At 40.7% G+C, this 18532-nt stretch overlaps 1 protein-coding gene across 2 annotated transcripts in view; it reads right to left on the bottom strand.

Annotated features, from left to right (window-relative positions):
• LOC136250363 (uncharacterized) overlaps nt 1-9394 on the bottom strand; it is a 29169-nt gene extending 19775 nt beyond the window's left edge. The window contains exons 1-3 of one of the 2 annotated variants that reach the window (XM_066042560.1): nt 9267-9394; nt 6268-6470; nt 5358-5708 (exon numbers count right to left, since the gene is read on the bottom strand). In XM_066042560.1, coding sequence (XP_065898632.1) covers nt 5358-5703 — 346 coding nt within the window. In that variant the 5' untranslated portion in view covers nt 5704-5708; nt 6268-6470; nt 9267-9394. The remainder of the gene's footprint in view (nt 1-5357; nt 5709-6267; nt 6471-9266) is intronic. The other variant, XM_066042561.1, reaches the window with a different exon arrangement.
• Nucleotides 9395-18532: the final 9138 nt, after the last annotated feature.

An 18532-nucleotide genomic window follows, 5' to 3' on the forward strand; every position in this document is an offset into this window, starting at 1 on the left:
ACGTCCCTACATTTATAATGGATTGTTCCTATTTTCCGTAGTGACTGGATTGATTGTAATGATACTTCTCATAATGTTTGTCAATTGTAATGTTGTGTAATGGGTTGAAAACCCATTGCAATGGCTATTTTTTTTTCAGTAAATGATAGTTGGGGCATGTGTTCAGATGAAAACATTTAAGTATGGCACTATTTTTCTCTATGTGCTGGTTCAACAGTCATAAAAATTTTGTGTTACAAAAGGTAATCATACAAGTGGAATGAAAAATTAGGAATTTTAAGTTCAATAAGGGATAGAACAATACCTGCAGATATACTAGTGGAGGGATTAAATGTCCACTACTGTGTATATCTGCAGGTGTAGGAGACCTCTTTTGTTTTACTACATTTTATGGCTATGATTCCTTCTACTTGTAATAATAAAGCTATTCAGCACAAGTAACTACACACTTGCAAAATACAAAACAGAACACAGGAATAACAAAAGTTAGTTAAACAACTACTTTAGTTTATTGACGATGTTATGCAATTCACAATACAAAGTGATGATGTAATCATGCATATGTCACTTGTTTTTATTTTGTACCAATGGAGCACAATAGAGATGTCTGGAGAACCACCCACTTGTTTGTTTAACCATTACTAGCTATTACAAAAGCAATTGTACTGCATTTATGGCAATTATTAATACGGCAATTATTAATGCAGCAACTATTCAAACTCAACCACTACTCGATGCTTGAAAATGTTGTTAAGCCTTTATAATTATTTATGAAATTGATTGTGGCACCACTCAAGTATGGCTACTAATGAAGGTGTAGTGTTTAACTAAGGAGGTAATTATGTTATTGATATTATATATCTAATCCAAAACAGCCAAGCTGTAAAAAAAGTGTGCGGCCCTCAAAAAGGCTATGGTGAAAAAAGATGTGAAATCCAAGGTGGCGGCCAAGAAATGGCTGTGATGGTAGGTTAATGGTAAAATTTTTAATAACAACAATTCAGGTGAATTTTGGTGCCGCTTGGACAATTGGCACAAAATTCACCTGAATTGTCGTTATTAAAAATTTTACCATTAACCTACCATCACAGCCACTTCTTGGCCGCCACCTTGGATTTCACATCTTTTTTCACCATAGCCTTTTTGAGGGCCGCACACTTTTTTTACAGCTTGGCTGTTTTGGATTAGATTTCACTTCTTTTTGTATTTGTATACCCCAAAGCCGGCCTATGGCCTGCTTTGGGACTTTTTTAACCTATCTTTTTTTCTTTACCACAGGAAGAAGAAAAGATGAAGTAGATGTACCTTAAATATTTCTGATTTTATCAGTAAATGTACAAATTATATATATAATACATATATTTATTACAGAACTGTCCATGGTGGTTTCTGTGTAACTGAACACTCTTCAAGGCAACTTCTTCTAGCTGATCTCTCTACAGGGTGATTTGTTTGTAGCTAAACTATCAACAAGGTAACTTCTAGCTGTTCTCTCTACAGGGTGATTTATTTGTAGCTGGATTCTGTACAGGTGATTTTTTTGCTGCTGAGCTCTTTACAGAATGGTTTCTTTGTAGCTGAACTCTCTACAAGGTAACTTCTTCTAACTGATCTCTCTACAGGGAGATTTGTTTGTAGCTGAACTCTCTACAGGTGAATTGTTTGCAGCTGAACTATCTAGATCATGGTTTCTTTGTAGCTGAACTCTCTACAAGGTAATTTCTTCTAGCTGAACTCTCTACATGGTGGTTTCTTTGTAGCTGAACTCTATACAAGATAACTTCTTCTAACTGATCTTTCTACAGGGCAATTTGTTTGTGGCAGAATTTTCTACAGGGTGATTTCTTTGCAGCTGAACTCTCTACATGGTGGTTTCTTTTTACTGTAGCTGAACTCTCTACAAGGTAATTTCTTCTAGCTGATCTCTCTACAGGGTGATTTGTTTGTAGCTGAATTCTATACAGGTGATTTGTTTGCAGCTGAGCTCTTTACAGAATGGTTTCTTTGTAGCTGAACTCTCTACAGGGAGATTTGTTTGCAGCTGAGCTCTCTTCATGACGGTTTCTTTGTAGCTGAACTCTCTACAAGGTAGCTTCTTCTAGCTGAACTCCCTACATGGTGGTTTCTTTGTAGCTGAACTCTCTACAAGGTGACTTCTTCTAGCTGATCTTTCTACAGGGTGATTTGTTTGTAGCTAATTTTTCTACAGGGTGATTTGTTTGCATCTGTACTCTCTATATGGTGGTTTCTTTGTAGCTGAACTCTCTACAAGGTGACTTCTTCTAGCTGATCTCTCTACAGGGTGATTTGTTTGTAGCTGAACTCTCTTCATGATGGTTTCTTTGTAGCTGAACTCTCTACAAGGTGACTTCTTCTAGCTGATCTCTCTACAGGGTGATTTGTTTGTAGCTGAACTCTCTTCATGATGGTTTCTTTGTAGCTGAACTCTCTACAAGGTAACTTCTTCTAACTGAACTCTCTACAGGGAGATTTGTTTGCAGCTGAACTCTCTTCATGATGGTGTCTTTGTAGCTGAACTCTCTACAAGGTAACTTCTTCTAGCTGAACTCCCTACATGGTGGTTTCTTTATAGCTGAACTCTCTACAGGTGATTTGTTTGCAGCTGAGCTCTTTACAGAATGGTTTCTTTGTAGCTGAACTCTCTACAAGGTAACTTCTTCTAACTAAACTCTCTACAGGGAGATTTGTTTGCAGCTGAGCTCTCTTCATGATGGTTTCTTTGTAGCTGAACTCTCTACAAGGTAACTTCTTCTAGCTGAACTCCCTACATGGTGGTTTCTTTGTAGCTGAACTCTCTACAAGGTGACTTCTTCTAGCTGATCTTTCTACAGGGTGATTTGTTTGTAGCTGAATTCTGTACAGGTGATTTGTTTGCAGCTGAGCTCTTTACAGAATGGTTTCTTTGTAGCTGAACTCTCTACAAGGTAGCTTCTTCTAGCTGATGTCTCCACAAGGTCACTAGTTTGTAGTTGAACTTTCTACATGGTAGTTTCTTTGTAACTGAACTCTCTACTAGGTAACTTCTTCTAGCTGATCTCTCTACAGGGAGATTGGTTTGTAGCTGAACTCTCTACAGGTGATTTGTTTGCAGCTGAACTCTCCACATGACGGTTTCTTTGTAGCTGAACTCTCTACAAGGTAACTTCTTCTAGCTGATCTCTCTACAGGGTGATTTGTTTGTAGCTGAATTCTGTACAGGTGATTTGTTTGCAGCTGAGCTCTTTACAGAATGGTTTCTATGTAGCTGAATTCTTTACAAGGTAACTTCTTCTAGCTGATGTCTCTACAGGGTCACTAGTTTGTAAATGAATTCTCTACATGGTGGTTTCTTTGTAACTGAACTCTCTACGAGGTAACTTCTTCTAGCTGATCTTTCTATAGGGTGATTTGTTTGTAGTGGAATTCTGTAAAGGTGATTTTTTTGCACCTGAGCTCTTTACAGAATGGTTTCTTTGTAGCTGAACTCTTTACAAGGTAACTTCTTCTAGCTGATGTCTCTACAAGGTCACTAGTTTGTAAACGAATTCTCTACACGGTGGTTTCTTTGTAACTGAACTCTCTACAAGGAAACTTCTCCTAGCTGATCTCTCTACACGGAGATTTGTTTGTAGCTGAACTCTCTACAGGTGATTTGTATGCAGCTGAACTCTCCACATGATGGTTTCTTTGTAGCTGAACTCTCTACAAGGTAACTTCTTTTAGCTGATCTCTCTACAGGGTGATTTGTTTGTAGCTGAACTATCAACAAGTAACTTCTTCTAGCTGATCTCTCTACAGGGTGATTTGTTTGTAGCTGAATTCTGTACAGGTGATTTGTTTGCAGCTGAGCTCTTTACAGAATGGTTTCTATGTAGCTGAACTCTTTACAAGGCAACTTCTTCTAGCTGATGTCTCTACAGGGTCACTAGTTTGTAAATGAATTCTCTACATGGTGGTTTCTTTGTAACTGAACTCTCTACAAGGAAACTTCTCCTAGCTGACTTCTCTACACGGAGATTTGTTTGTAGCTGAACTCTCTACAGGTGTTTTGTTTGCAGCTGAACTCTCTACATGATGGTTTCTTTGTAGCTGAACTCTCTACAAGGTAACTTCTTCTAGCTGATCTCTCTACAGGGCGATTTGTTTGTAGCTGAACTCTCTACATTGTGGTTTCTTTGTAGCTGAACTCTACAAGGTGATTTCTTCTAGCTGAATTATCTCTTTCTATAGTTGCATGAATTCCCTACAAGGTAACTTCTTCTAGCTGATCTCTCTACAGGGTGAATTGTTTGTGGCTGATCTCTCTACAGGGTGACTTGTTTGTAGCTGATCTCTATACAGGTTACTTGTTTCTAACTGATCTCTTGAATTCTCTTCGGGTGACTGCTCTATTAGGATGACTGCTCTATTAGAGTATCTCGATCTCGCTACACCAAGTTGGATTTCGTGTTATAACTCCGTGGCTTTAAGTCTGATTCTTCTACACCATTGAAGAGCCTTTCTAAGATGATAACTCCATCTGTACAGCAATTTTCAAAGCATTACCCCAAGCGGTTTACCTGGTAGGCGTGGCAAGCAGTCGTTTTTTATTAGCTAATCTCGATTGCATAATTGTTACACACTGTTGGTTTTTTCGTTGTATCTTCCTGGTTTTTAGCTCGATTTCTTTCAAACCACAAAAGGTTTGAGGTTCAATAGTTAACCTATTCACCCACTGATTTTCAGCTTCTTCCCATACGCGGTTTACCCTGTAGGCGTGACAACATATTTGTGTTATTTTTCGTGAATAATCGCTCATAACTCTTTGCCTGTTTATCGTATTCCAGCCAAAGTTGGTACAGAGATGCGCCTTTCCCCCCTTTTGTGTGCCAAATTTCATGGCGTTTGCGTTTTATAGCAGTTTTTGTAAGTGTGCAAAAAGAGGAAGAAAAATAATAAGAAAAAAAAAAAAAAACGAAGAAACTAAGCCAATTTTTGAAGTCGCATATCTCGGGAACGCTTGAAGCGATTTCGCTCAAATTTGGAATGTGGAGTGCTGAAGGTGGAGGGAGTGTCCACAGCAAAAATCGTCTTGTTTCATCAAGGCAGCACAGAGCTACGGAAGTGCGAAAATTGCGTTTTCTTTCTTCCTGTCAATATACTCACGGGTGTTACGCGCCGGCTTCTTGGGCCACACGACACACTACCATGTGTCTTGATCTGATATTATATATCACCGTGTTCATGTTCATATTTAACTCAACCCTAGCTATTCAAATAGCATGACAATCATTTAGGAAACAAGGTGTACAAAATATTATTGTGCGTTGTGTGCGTGTGTGTGCATGTGTGTGTGCGTGCATGCGTGTGTCACTAACCTAATGAGTTTGAACACTGTTCCTCACTAGTTCTAGTAGGTGACACTTCTTCATTTAACTTTTTCTTAATCTCTGTAGCCATTGAAATGTTGAACTCCTCCATAGCTAATAGAAGTTTCATAAATGACTCATCATTACCATTTTTTAAATCTACTGCAATTTTGTTATCTAACAAATAGTCAGCTGCTTCTGTTGATGTGGACTGAGATTTTACTTGAGCTTTAAGATCACCAGGAAAAAGACCTTTAGAATTCAATTTTGCAAGAAAAGTGACATCTTTCATAGGCAAAGAAGTAATCAGGTTTTCATTGAACTGTTTAAACACTTCTAAGCTGGGTGAAGTCATCCGACCTAATAGAAAATTGATGCACGTTTTCAAAATAAGTAAATATGTGAATTGTGCATTTTGAAAGCAATACCAAAATTTTATGGTCACTGGATGTACAGGAAATGGGACGATATACTATAGGGATTTACTAAATCAACTGAACAAACACCAGTTCAAATTTTACCATTTAATGCAAATTATATTGATAACCAGATAACAACAATGTTGTGTGGGCTTAGAAGTGAGGTTGCATGTTGTGCCAATTTATATCTTGGCTTATGCGCCAGCAAAAACCACATTTTCTCACAAAAATTAATATTCCACAAGAGCACTTTCAGTTACACTAGCAACCAATCCTAAACTTGCACTGTTACATATAATTTCCGGCTAAAGCTTTTTCACAATTCACCCAGAGATCTCATGACAATATACATCCAGCAACAACCATTTATAATTAATCTCCTGATATGCATACACATATCACAAGTTTTCATATAGTTCAAAACACATTTTGAAGAAGATAGATCTAGACAGTGCATTTACAGAATAAATCAATATTGCTTATTGTTTCTACATTAATACCTGACAACTATTGACTTATTACATAGATGGCTTGCTTTTTGTCCCATTTATCTTTGCTGGCAGCATGAGGTATCAATTCATGGTAGCACTGCGTGATTGCTTCCCTCTATGTTTGACAGGAATTGTTCAAGTTTTTGGTTGAATTGCTTGCATGCAGAGGTCCTTTTCTTAGTTTTCTTCATTTGTAACACTGTGCAACATAGCTGAAAACGAATATATAATGTCCCTAATTCAGTAATTGACAGTTGGGGCACATGTTCAGATGAAAAAAATAAGCCCGGCACCATTTCTTCCATTCTAATATGGTATCCGACTATCCGTGGGTACACCATTAAAGTTAACAAACAAGTACTGTAGCTACAAGGAAAAATTAAGGATTATAGAAAAAAATAGGGAGGTCACCTACACCTGAAGATATAGTAGTAGACAATCAATCCCTAATTCATTCATAGGTAGCTAACTATAGGCTGAAGTAGGGATTTAATGTTCACTAGTATATCTTCAGGTGTAGGTGGCCTCCCTTGTTTCTCTACTTCTATTATGGCTATGATTATTAATCAATCTTGAAAATATGATCGTAGGTGTGAGGTGGCTGTGAAGTATGTACTTTGATACAGTAGGAGTGGTTTACTGAATGGTCACACCCTTGAAATTTTGCAATTGGCACACATGCATAAGCAGCAAAGTCTGGCAGTACCATAATTAATGATAATAGAATCACGAAACTTGGGCGAATTTACTGACTTAGCCACTTAGTCATGAACTCTTGGTCATACTGTTTTGATCGATACCATTATAGATATTATACGTAACATGGATTGGAAACGCGCATAAATAATTTCGTCTATCCTCGTGACAGCCTGTTCACAGGCCTTTTCTCTTGGTTGTGTAGTAGTGTAGACGTTAATTTTACATTATCGGTGTGTTATGTTGTTGCTGATATCAGAGGCAATACCATTGGCGACAGGTGGATAGTGGCAGGTGAGTATCAGCTTATATCTCAGCAACGCTGCTATTAACCAACTAGTGATGGCTGTATTTGCATTGCCTATTGAATACTTGGTACGTTGCAATAAAGCTTTAACTGAAGTCTTACTCTGTTAGGGTAAAATAATTACAAAATGTAGTGCCTGTTTTGGCTTTGTTTTATCGAAGCGGAAGAGCTATACAGCTATACAACTACATCTGAGTAGTCTATTTACATCGTACCTGTTATAAGTGGTGCAAGCAACACAATAAAAGCGGTGCTGAACATTTAGTTTCTTCAGGAAAATTACAAAACTGTTCCGTAGCATTATAATTCAACTTAACGAGAATTTTTTCACCCTACTGTTTGCCAAGAGCCAATGTGTCTAACCAGGCTAGCCTCTAGTTAATGTAGGTGGTAATTAGCCCAGCTGTAATGACAAACACCACTTAGTAGCTTACAAGAGAGCGAAAATACTCCAGCTGTAATAACCAAATTTATTTAGCATAATGAGGATAGGATACATTTATTAGATACTAGAATACATAATGGATTGGAAATGCAATACATTATGGATTGGAAATGCAATACATTTTACGGTTACAGGCTCGGTACGGACACGTGATTTATGGCAACGTTACCAAGTGTACAAACTGCAGTTGTTCTTAACACTGAGACTACTACTATTACAGCGTTAAATTATTGCTAAAAGATTCAGCTATTTGTTGGTTTGTGACTGAAGGTTAGTCGTTTCGTACAACCAAAGGTGTGAAGAAAAGAACACGAAATTTGTGTTCAAAACCTACTGTGGGGGTTTTAGTGTATAGGGGGTATTACATACGAAGTTCTAGAAGTGCTGAACAGTTTCGCCACATCGTAATAAGTGCATATATTTATTTTTAGCGCTGTACAGCAGTTACTTTCCATAAACGAAGCGAAAGAATGGCTACATGACGGTAGTGACTGTGGGGGTTTTCCTGGCTTTGTGAAAACGAGTCTAGCGATACATGCTATACTAAAGAAAAGTTCATACCTTCGAGAGTGCAAAAAAAAAATATGAATGAAGTGAACAAGATACCTGTTTTCGAGAAAACTATGGGCAAACTCGACAAAAATGTATTGTACCTATTGAAAACGCTGCTGTGCCTAGTCTCGCGTGGCCAGACCCTTTCCGCGCAGCCGCTTATCGATTGGAAATTATAAGTGCCGCGCTACAAGGGTCTGGAATAGTTCATGAACATGAATTTTTTCGACACGTTATTAGTGACAATTGAATGATTGGGTAACACCTAAGATACAAAGGTACAAAATGCAACGTGTGTTCCCTTGAATCTTTAGTCTGTTTTGATCGACAAATCCGCTTAAAACCTTTCGCCTACTTTCCTTGTAACTCGAGATGAACTGAGCTTGTTTGTCTTTATTCAGCCGTACTTGTTGAAGATTCAGTAGTAGGTAGAAGGGAAAACCTACACGGGTCGATACTCGTCATCCCCAGAGGCCCTCTTCAGCTCATTCTTCAGTAATCAGATCACTTTGGCGATTAAGGGATCGCGTGAGCCAATTTACACTCCCCAACCACTGGGGATTGTAGATTTTTTTAAGTCCGTGAACTATTCCAGACCCTTGTAGCGCGGCGCTTATAATTTCCAATCGATAAGCGGCTGCGCGGAAAGGGTCTGGCCACGCGAGACTATGCTGTGCCCCCGTAAATGTCATCACGTGACCGTACCGAGCCTGTAACCTTAAAATGTATTGTGTTTCCAATCCATTATGTATTCTAGTATAGTATCTATGTTACGCATAATCTCTATGATACCATTTAGGGTTTCACTGCACCTGGAATGTGCAGCTGCCCACAGACTGATGAATCTTAAATCAAAGTAGTAAAGTCTCGCGCGGCCAAAAAGCTCGCTCAAAAATGGGAGAATGATCTGGGTAGCTACGCCTCAAGGCGCGGCCCACGCTAGGACTCAAGCTAGGACTAGGTCATTCCTCAGTCTCACAAGTTGACACTGTACACACAAAAACTTACAGATTATCAAACCGGAGGAACTAGGTCGACAATATCAGTTTTGAGCTCGGTTTTGAGTGCCTGTGTACACAGACCCGACCAATCTGCCAATTCGGTGGGATACGTATCCGCCTCGTGCAAATTTTTTTTTGGGCAGACTTTCAACTTAGAAACTTTTCACGCATTATTTTTCCGGATAATGTTGCGCATGTAACACCGGATATTAACTTCGTTCAAGACTGGAGAGACTTCGCGAGAGACTTGGTTTGCAGGGCCTCAATGTCCCTCAATGTCGTGTTCTCCGCCAGGTTGACAGTAGAAAAGAAGAGCAAAAGGAAAGGTGGTTTTTCACAGGCTGCCCCAACTGATTGTCAATGACGTCTCGCATTTAATCTGAGAATAACTGCTACCTCGCAGCACAGAGCTACCCGGCAGTATCTGATTCACAGCTATTGGTGAAACTGATTGGCATGTGAGTATGAAGTAGCTTGTGTTTGCTAAATAAAGGGGACTGAGGATTAATCTCGGGATTAAGATGGCCGGTTCTCTCAGCTGAGCCATCATATATATAGTCAACAGGGATTATGAATTCGATCTAGCTAACTGAACAAGGAATATGGAGGTTAATAACTTAACTGTGGTTAGCACAAAAAGAATCACGCATGCCTCCAGCCAGTTACGCACGTGATGCAGAAGGCGCCATTTGTTGGCTCGTGTGATCGAACTTCAACTCGTCGTGCGTAAAAGTGCGAGACGGAGAGCAATGATATTTCATCTCTACCTCAAACGGAGTGATATCGTGATGAATAATAGGGTATCAACTTCTACTTTTACCCCGCGAACCACAGTGATAACCGTCAGAATGTGACCAGGAAGATTCTCAAGAAAGTTTCCGGCACTAGTTTGATCAATAGTGCTCTAGCCGCGGTGGCACACACAGACCACAACTGATTGTATCGGTAGATGCTCCAGTATCGTCTCGCCGAGTGAGTTATCACCTACCACCGGAAGTCCCCACTAACCAGTCATCGATTTTATACTCATTCTCCTCCCTTCACACAGGAAGGGAGTGAAATATAGTACATCCTGGAGGTAGGCGTAAAGGGTACCTGGCCTTTTTAGGGTAAGGTTACTGGAATTTTCTTTTGAAAGGAATTTATGGATTGGTTGACCGCAAATTAAGCTGGTTGGATCCCACATTTTAAAGTATAGCCCCTAGGAGGGAGGGAAAAGGGGAATGATAGCTAGGCCTGGTTCAGTTGGGGACAGGCGGATTGGCAGCTACATCAGTAGCACTCAAACATCAGCTACGTCGGTAGCACTCACATCAGCTACGTCGGTAGCACTCACATCAGCTACGTCGGTAGCACTCACATCAGCTACGTCGGTAGCACTCAAACATCAGCTACGTCGGTAGCACTCAAACACCAGCTACGTCGGTAGCACTCAAACATCAGTAGCACTCACATCAGCTACGTCGGTAGCACTCAAACATCAGCTACATCAGTAGCACTCAAACATCAGCTACGTCGGTAGCACTCAAACATCACCTACGTCGGTAGCACTCAAACATCAGCTACTTTAGTAGCACTCACATCAGCTACATCAGTAGCACTCAAACATCAGCTACGTCGGTAGTACTCACATCAGCTACGTTGGTAGCACTCAAACATCAGCTACTTCAGTAGTACTCACATCAGCTACATCGGTAACACTCAAACATCAGCTACGTCGGTAGCACTCAAACATCAGCTACGTCGGTAGCACTCAAACATCAGCTACGTCAGTAGCACTCAAACATCAGCTACATCGGTAGCACTCAAACATCAGCTACTTCAGTAGCACTCAAACATCAGGTACGTTGGCAGCACTCAAACACCAGCTACGTCGGTAGCACTCAAACATCAGCTACGTCAGTAGCACTCACATCAGCTACATTAATTGGTAGTAGCACTCAAACATCAGCTACACTAATTGGTAGTAGCACTCAAACATCAGCTACAACGGTAGTAGCACTCAAACATCAGCTGCAACGGTAGTAGCACTCAAACATCAGCTACGTTGGCAGCACTCACACACGAGCTACATCGGTAGGACTTACACATGAGCTATGTCAATAGTACTCGAACATGAGCTACATCAGTAGTACTCAAACCGGAGGTACATCAATAGCACTCAATATCTCATTAACACCTAGACTTGAGCTGTCAGTAGCATTCAATTTGTTATTAACACCCAGACACCATCTGTCAGTAGCACTCAGACATGAACTATGTCGGTAGCACTCAAATGAGGTAAGTTGGTACTCAAACATCAGCTACATCTCACAATGTGAGCCATGTTGGTAGCACTCACACATGAGTTACAACGGTAGCACTCAAACATGAGCTACATTGGTAGCACTCAGTCAAACACTAGCTATGTTGCAAACATGAGCTATGTCAGTAGCAGTCAAACATGAGCTACATCGGTAGTACCCAAACCTGAGTTACATCAACAGCACTCAATATGTCAGTAACACCCAGACATGAACTACATCACTAGTAGCCAGACACGTATAGCACTCAGAGATGAGCTATGTTGGTAGCACTCTAACGAGGTAAGTTGGTACTGAAACATGAGCTACATCTCACAGTATGAGCTATTCAGTAGCACTTAAACATGTGCTATGTCAGTAGCACTCAAACTGAACTACTATACATCAGTAGCACTCAGACATAAGCTACATTGGTAATACCCAGACAGGAGCTACGTCGGTAGCACCCATACATGAGCTACATCGGTAGCACTCAGATGTGGTAAGTTAAAAGCATTTACACATGAGCTATGTCGGTAGCACTCAAACATGAGTCACAACTGTAGAAAAATACATTGGTTGCAGTCACATATGAACTACGTTGGTAGCACTCAACATGAGGTACGTCGGTAATAACCTGAGTGACATCGGTAGCACTCAATATGTCAGTAACACCCAGACATGAGCTGTCAGTAGCACCCAGACATGAGCTACATCAGTAGCTGTAGCCAGACATGAGCTATGTTGGTAGCACTCAAGTTGGTACTCAAACAGGAGCTACATCTCACAACATGAGCCATGTCGGTAGCACTCACACAGCATAAGCTACGCCGGTAGCACTCAAACATGAGCTACATTGGTAGCACTCACACATAAGCTATGTCAGCAGTACCGAAACATGAGTTAAGACGGTATAGCACTCAAATGAGCTATGTCAGCAGTTCTCAAACATGATCATGAGCTACATTGGTAGTACCCAAATCTGAGTTACATCGGTAGCACTCAATAATATGTTGGTAACACCCGAAATGAGCTGTCAGTCGCACTCAGACATGAGCTACATCACTAGTAGCCAGACATGAGCAGCTATAACACCCAGAAATGAGCTATGTTGCTAGCACCCAAATGAGGTAAGTTGGTACTCAAACATGAGTCTACATCTCACAATACGAGCTATGTCGGTAGCACGTAAACACGAACTACTATACGTCGGTAGCACTCAGGCATGAGCTACATTGGTAGTGCCCAGACATGAGCTACATCGGTAGCACCCATACACGAGCTACATCAGTAGCACCCATAATTAATGTGGTAAGTTAAAAGCTTTCACACATGAGCTATGTCGGTAGCACTCAAACATGAGTTACAACAGTAGAACTCCACCTTAAACATATTGGTAGCACTCAAGCATGAACTACATCAGTAGCACTCAAAACATGAGCTACATTGCAAACAGTCAAGAGTGAGTAGCACTCAATTATGAGCTACATCAGTAGCATTCAAAAGAGGTACGCTGGTAGCATTCAAACACGAGCTATGTCAGTAGCAAGCAAACATGAGCTACAAACATCAGTAGCACTCAGTATCAGACATGAGCTATCTTGGTAGCACATAAACACGAGCAGTCAGTAGTACTCAAACATTAGCTATATCAATAGCACTCAGACAGGAGCTATGTCAGTAGCACTCAAAAGAGGTAATTATACAAGTCGGTAACAAGGGCTACTAAACTCAGACATGAGCTATGTTGGTAGCACTCAAACACAAACATGAGCTACATCAGCAGTACTCAAACATGAGCTACATCAGTAGCATGCAAACATGAGCTACGAACATCAGTAGCACTCAATTTCAGACATGAGCTATGTTTGGTAGCACGCAAACATGAGCTATATCAGTAGCACTCATACATGAGCTACTTGGTACATAGCACTCAAAAGAGGTAAGCTGGTAACATGAGCTACATCGGTAGCACTCAGACATGAGTTGTGTTGGTAGCACTCAAACATGATCTACGTCCATGTAACACTCAAACATGGGCTATGTCAGTAACACTCAAACATGAGCTATATCATTAGCATTATGCGGACATGATCATGAGCCATGTTGGTAGTACTCAAACATGCTTACATGAGCTACATCGCTGATGCTCAAACAGGAACTACATTGGTAACACTCAGACATGAGCTATATTGATAGTACCCAGACAGGAGCTCCCAGACATGAGATATGTAAGTCTGTAGCACTCAAATGAGGTAAGCTGGTAGCACTCAAACACGAGCTGCACCAGACATGAACTACATTAGTTGCAGCCATACATGAGCTATGTCAGTAGCACTCAGATGAGGTAAGTTGGCAGCTCTCAAACATGAGTGATGTCAGTAGCAAGCACACATGAGCCACGCCAGTAACACTCAAACGTGAGCTATGTCGATAGCACTCAACCATGAGCTACATCAGTAAACGTGGGCTACATCCATAGTACTCAAACATGGGCTACATTGGTAGCTCTCAAACAGGAATGATGCAACATCAATTCTAGTAAAATTAATGTGATAACTATGTTGGTATCACAGTACAATCATGCATACATCAGCTACCTGACTATCAATCACAGTGAACATGACCTCTTGTCATCACACATTTACACGACAGCTATACTGCATGCATCAGCTGTAGTTGCTACGTCAACAACACTGTACAGTCATTATATTGCTAGCTTCTGACTACATCAGTGGTAAAAAAAAAAAAATAAAATGAAAAATGGGACAGCCATAGTACTGCTATACATTATTACCATGCACTGTAGCAACAGCCACACATCAACTATATTGTTACATAGGAACATGTCACAGCCGAGGTGGTAGAAACTTCAGCAGGGCAGCTACATATCAGCTATATCATCACCTGACTGCATCATGTTCAGGACAGCTACACCAGTAGCACTGTACAGTCTATACTGTTAGCATCAGACCATATCAATTACAATGGAGGTAGCAGAAATATCACCAGTGTAGCCACACACGCTCACTTCATCAATTTGCAGCTTCAGTGGACACGACAGCTACATCAGTAGCACTGTGCAGTCACATATATCAGGTATATGGTTACATCTGACTGCATCAATTGTAATAGATGTGACATCTGGTTTTGTCATGATCCTACATCCACACATCAGATAGATTGCTACGAATAATGTACAGCAGAAGTGTCAGGAATTTCAACTGCATACTGAAAACACCTGACGCATTAGTTGCAGACGTAACAGCCATGCCAGGATAGATAATCCTGACCACATCACGATTGCGGCTACACATTAGTTGCGTTATTTGTACCTGCACCATCAACAGATTTTACAGATAGTAACAGCACAGGGCAGCTATGAGCTTTCTCACCTGACTGCATCACTATCACTCAGTATCAGTCACAGTGGGTGAGTCAACTATGTCAGTAATGCAGTACAGTAGCCATAGCAATCGCATGAGGTTGGGCTTTGGTCTCTGCAAAATCTTACATACTTAGCATGTCCAACCATGTGCTCAAAGACTCCTCTTCACCCACACTGATCATAAAGGCCTAGTTCCTGCATCAGCTATAACGATAGCACCTGACAGTGTCATTTGCAGTATATTTGACAGTTGTACAGTGGTATAGCACAGTTCACTACAGATATGTATCAGCGATACATGACAACATCGATGGCAGTAAACAAAATGGCTACTCAGTTGCCTATACAGTAGCATATCAGTTACTGCACTTAACTGAACGACAGGACAGCTACATTTGTAGCATGGTACAGTGACACATCAGCTAGTCACTACCACTAAATGGCAGGACTTGCAGCAGCTGTGGCCACAGTTTAAGCACGCTTCAGCTACACCGAGAGCATATGACTATACCTGCTAAGTGACCAGCACAGTGTAGTCAGTCATCAACTTGAGCGTTAGCACCAGACTATATTATTTGCTGTAGCTAGATGTGGCAGCGATGTTCAGTAGCACATGTACAGTAGCTACACACATATCAGCTAAATCAATAACCAATAATCAAGATGACCAGCTGCGACTAGTACAGCTCACTTGCTGGGAACACCTTGACTAGAACTCCTAGCAATCAAAAAAAAGAAAAACAGACTAGAATATTCTATATCCAGCTAGTCAGGATGTGACAGATAAGCAGCACACTATAACAGCTATGGTGACCACCGAACAAAGCAACCGAGTGAGTCTAGATCTAGTAGCACTACTTCAGGCAACAAGACAAAGTTGTACTAAGGTATTTGATCATTACCACATGCCAGCGGTATCATGCACCAGTTTATTGAAATCACACCAGGCATGGTTAACACACATACTTACACTTTAAATAGAGATGTGAGATTGCCCTAAGCAGTATCAGATTAGGGACACATAGACACATCAGACTGGGCTGTGCCTCAATTCTCCGGATACGGGGAACACGTCAATTATGATTGTGTCAAGAGTGCACAAATAGGTGAGCCAATATTACTCACTATGACTGCACTGCGAGCTGGGGACAGAGCGCAACTGCACATCAGCTAGGTCACATCAGCTAGGTCATCACATGACTACAGTGCTAAAATCCAACAGGCCATGCAGCCACTAAAACGCACTTGCATACACACGTACATTATAGATTAATAACAAGCTATAGCTACGGCTACTGATACTGCCAACTTTGCACCACGCTGGTGACACACCTATAGCAAGCAGTCTTAGCATAAGTCATAACTATGACCATAAAACTTCAATCAAACAAAGGCTGTAGTGTCACGCAGCTAAGTATCGATGAAGCTGGGGTAGTCCGCTTACAGCGGATTGCTCGCCAGACCAGGGCATGGCACTGATACAACATCACTCACTTAACGTTTTGAAATATATTCCTTTCTATACCGGCCAGTATCAACAACCAATAGCAATTTGCAGCTCCTAAACTGCGCTGCTGGCACGGTTTACAGAGGTGGCCAGGTAACCATGAATAGGCAGACACACGTGCTAACCCTATGGCGCTAACGCTTAACAGTGCCTATCAAAGGCGACAAGACCTCATCTGGGCGATAGGAAAACCAAGCTCAAACAAGATGATCATTTTTGACAAGGTTTAAACTACTCCAACTAGCCACTTAGAACCCCCTGCTACCCCATTATGGGCTTTCTTTGGGCTATGGAACTCTCGTCCAGATTAGTCTGGCGTAGCCGATCCGCGCGCGTATCGCGAGGGTCTGGTGACAGCCGCATTCAGTACCTGTGCAGATGGAATCATAGATACTAAATACATAATGGATTGGAAACGCAATACATTTTACGGTTACGGGCTCGATACGGTCACGTGATTTATGGGGTGGGGACTATTCTACGGAACGGAACGGAACGGAACGGAATGATGGACTAAACCACGGAACGGAACGCTTTCTCAAATTGAAGCTTGCAACTTACCATTGCTGAAACTTCCTTTATAAGTTAGCAGTGGCATCTCCAGTGAGTGAGTAAACATAAGATAAAAAGAATTAACGGATCGATTGTGGGTTTTTGTTGGTTGTCATTAGTAACGAAGTATTATTGTGGGATGAGCTGTATCAGTGATGTTCATCCATACGGAAGGGAACTTTATGTGAGCTGTTTTTCTTATTTAGACTTTAGAAAACAGTCTGGGCCGGTCTTTCAAGTCATAAGTCAGTGTATAAATAAAGCAAGCAGGAAGATACTGGTAACAGGAAAGAGCCAGCTGAATTAAAACTTGAAGAATTTTGTGCAGTGTGTGAGGAACAAATATTTTGGCAGACCGCAAGGAGGGTATATTCTGCAAACATCACTGAAGTGTATCCATGGAGTTATTTATATATTAACAGCTGGTGCAATGGACTAATGCCGTATTCAATAGTGAGCTGATTTTATCTGTTGCACAATTCAAGGATGTGTCTGACTGCTAGCCTTGAATCAGGCTAAATGCCAAAACTCCAAGATCAGCCAAATCTCTATTATAAGCCGCATGTGAAACCATGCCCGTAGCCACCAGGCAAACGTGATTTGGACCAGGATGTGTGTGTAATTTCAATGTATCTAGTCAGACCTGAAATGGAACACTCACATTAATTACATGCCACCTAAGAATCCTAGGATTTCTTAAGTGTAACATTTCACATGCTTCACTTCAAACAAAACAGGTTAAATTTGTTTGTCTATTTTCAAGTGATTCCCAGTCCAGCTGGTCCATGAAATTACAATGGGATCACATGTATTTGTTACAGTGCGGGTTGTCCTGTGTTGGATCTACCCTAGAGTTGAGATTTCAAGGTAGACTCACTGCCAATGTACTGACACTAGTACTGTTGTAGCATGTTTAAGTGGAGGACAAATGAAATAGTAATGCTAGATTATTTATGTATACAAATTTTTCATAATGAAATTGATATCCCATTTTGATTTGTACTTCCACTTTGCAACATATTCAAGAACAAGAAGCTACCACACTTAATCTCCAACCACTGTCATTAATTAACCAAGATCTCACTAGTCTGTAATTCACCTTACTATAGTGATTTTATTGATTCATCTGTATGTTTTCTTCATTTTCCTTTGAAGTTGTACCAAGAGTTCATAATAGTGTCTAACTTGAACGCATTCACCAAACACCCTGCTTAAAGTAACACCTCGGCCTTATTTCAGAACAAAGGCTTTACCTTCTTCAGCAACACTAATCAACAGTTTTCTATCTCCCAGTAAAGGTGTTGATTTGATGAAAGGTGAACTTTACGCAGGGTATTTGTACAGGCCATACTGAGAGTTAGACACTCTCCCCCATACAAATCAGTATTACGAACTCTTGGTTGTACAGTATAGGTAAACAAAGATAAGTTTCTCTCCCATCTTATTCTAGGATTTCTATTTACAAGGAAAATTCAATTATTTGCATACAGGCTCAAAATTGAGAAAATATAAAGAAAGTGAATTAATATTATACAGTCAGTTTG

The sequence above is a fragment of the Dysidea avara genome, chromosome 3, assembly GCF_963678975.1.
Source record: "Dysidea avara chromosome 3, odDysAvar1.4, whole genome shotgun sequence".
Lineage (NCBI taxonomy): Eukaryota > Metazoa > Porifera > Demospongiae > Dictyoceratida > Dysideidae > Dysidea > Dysidea avara.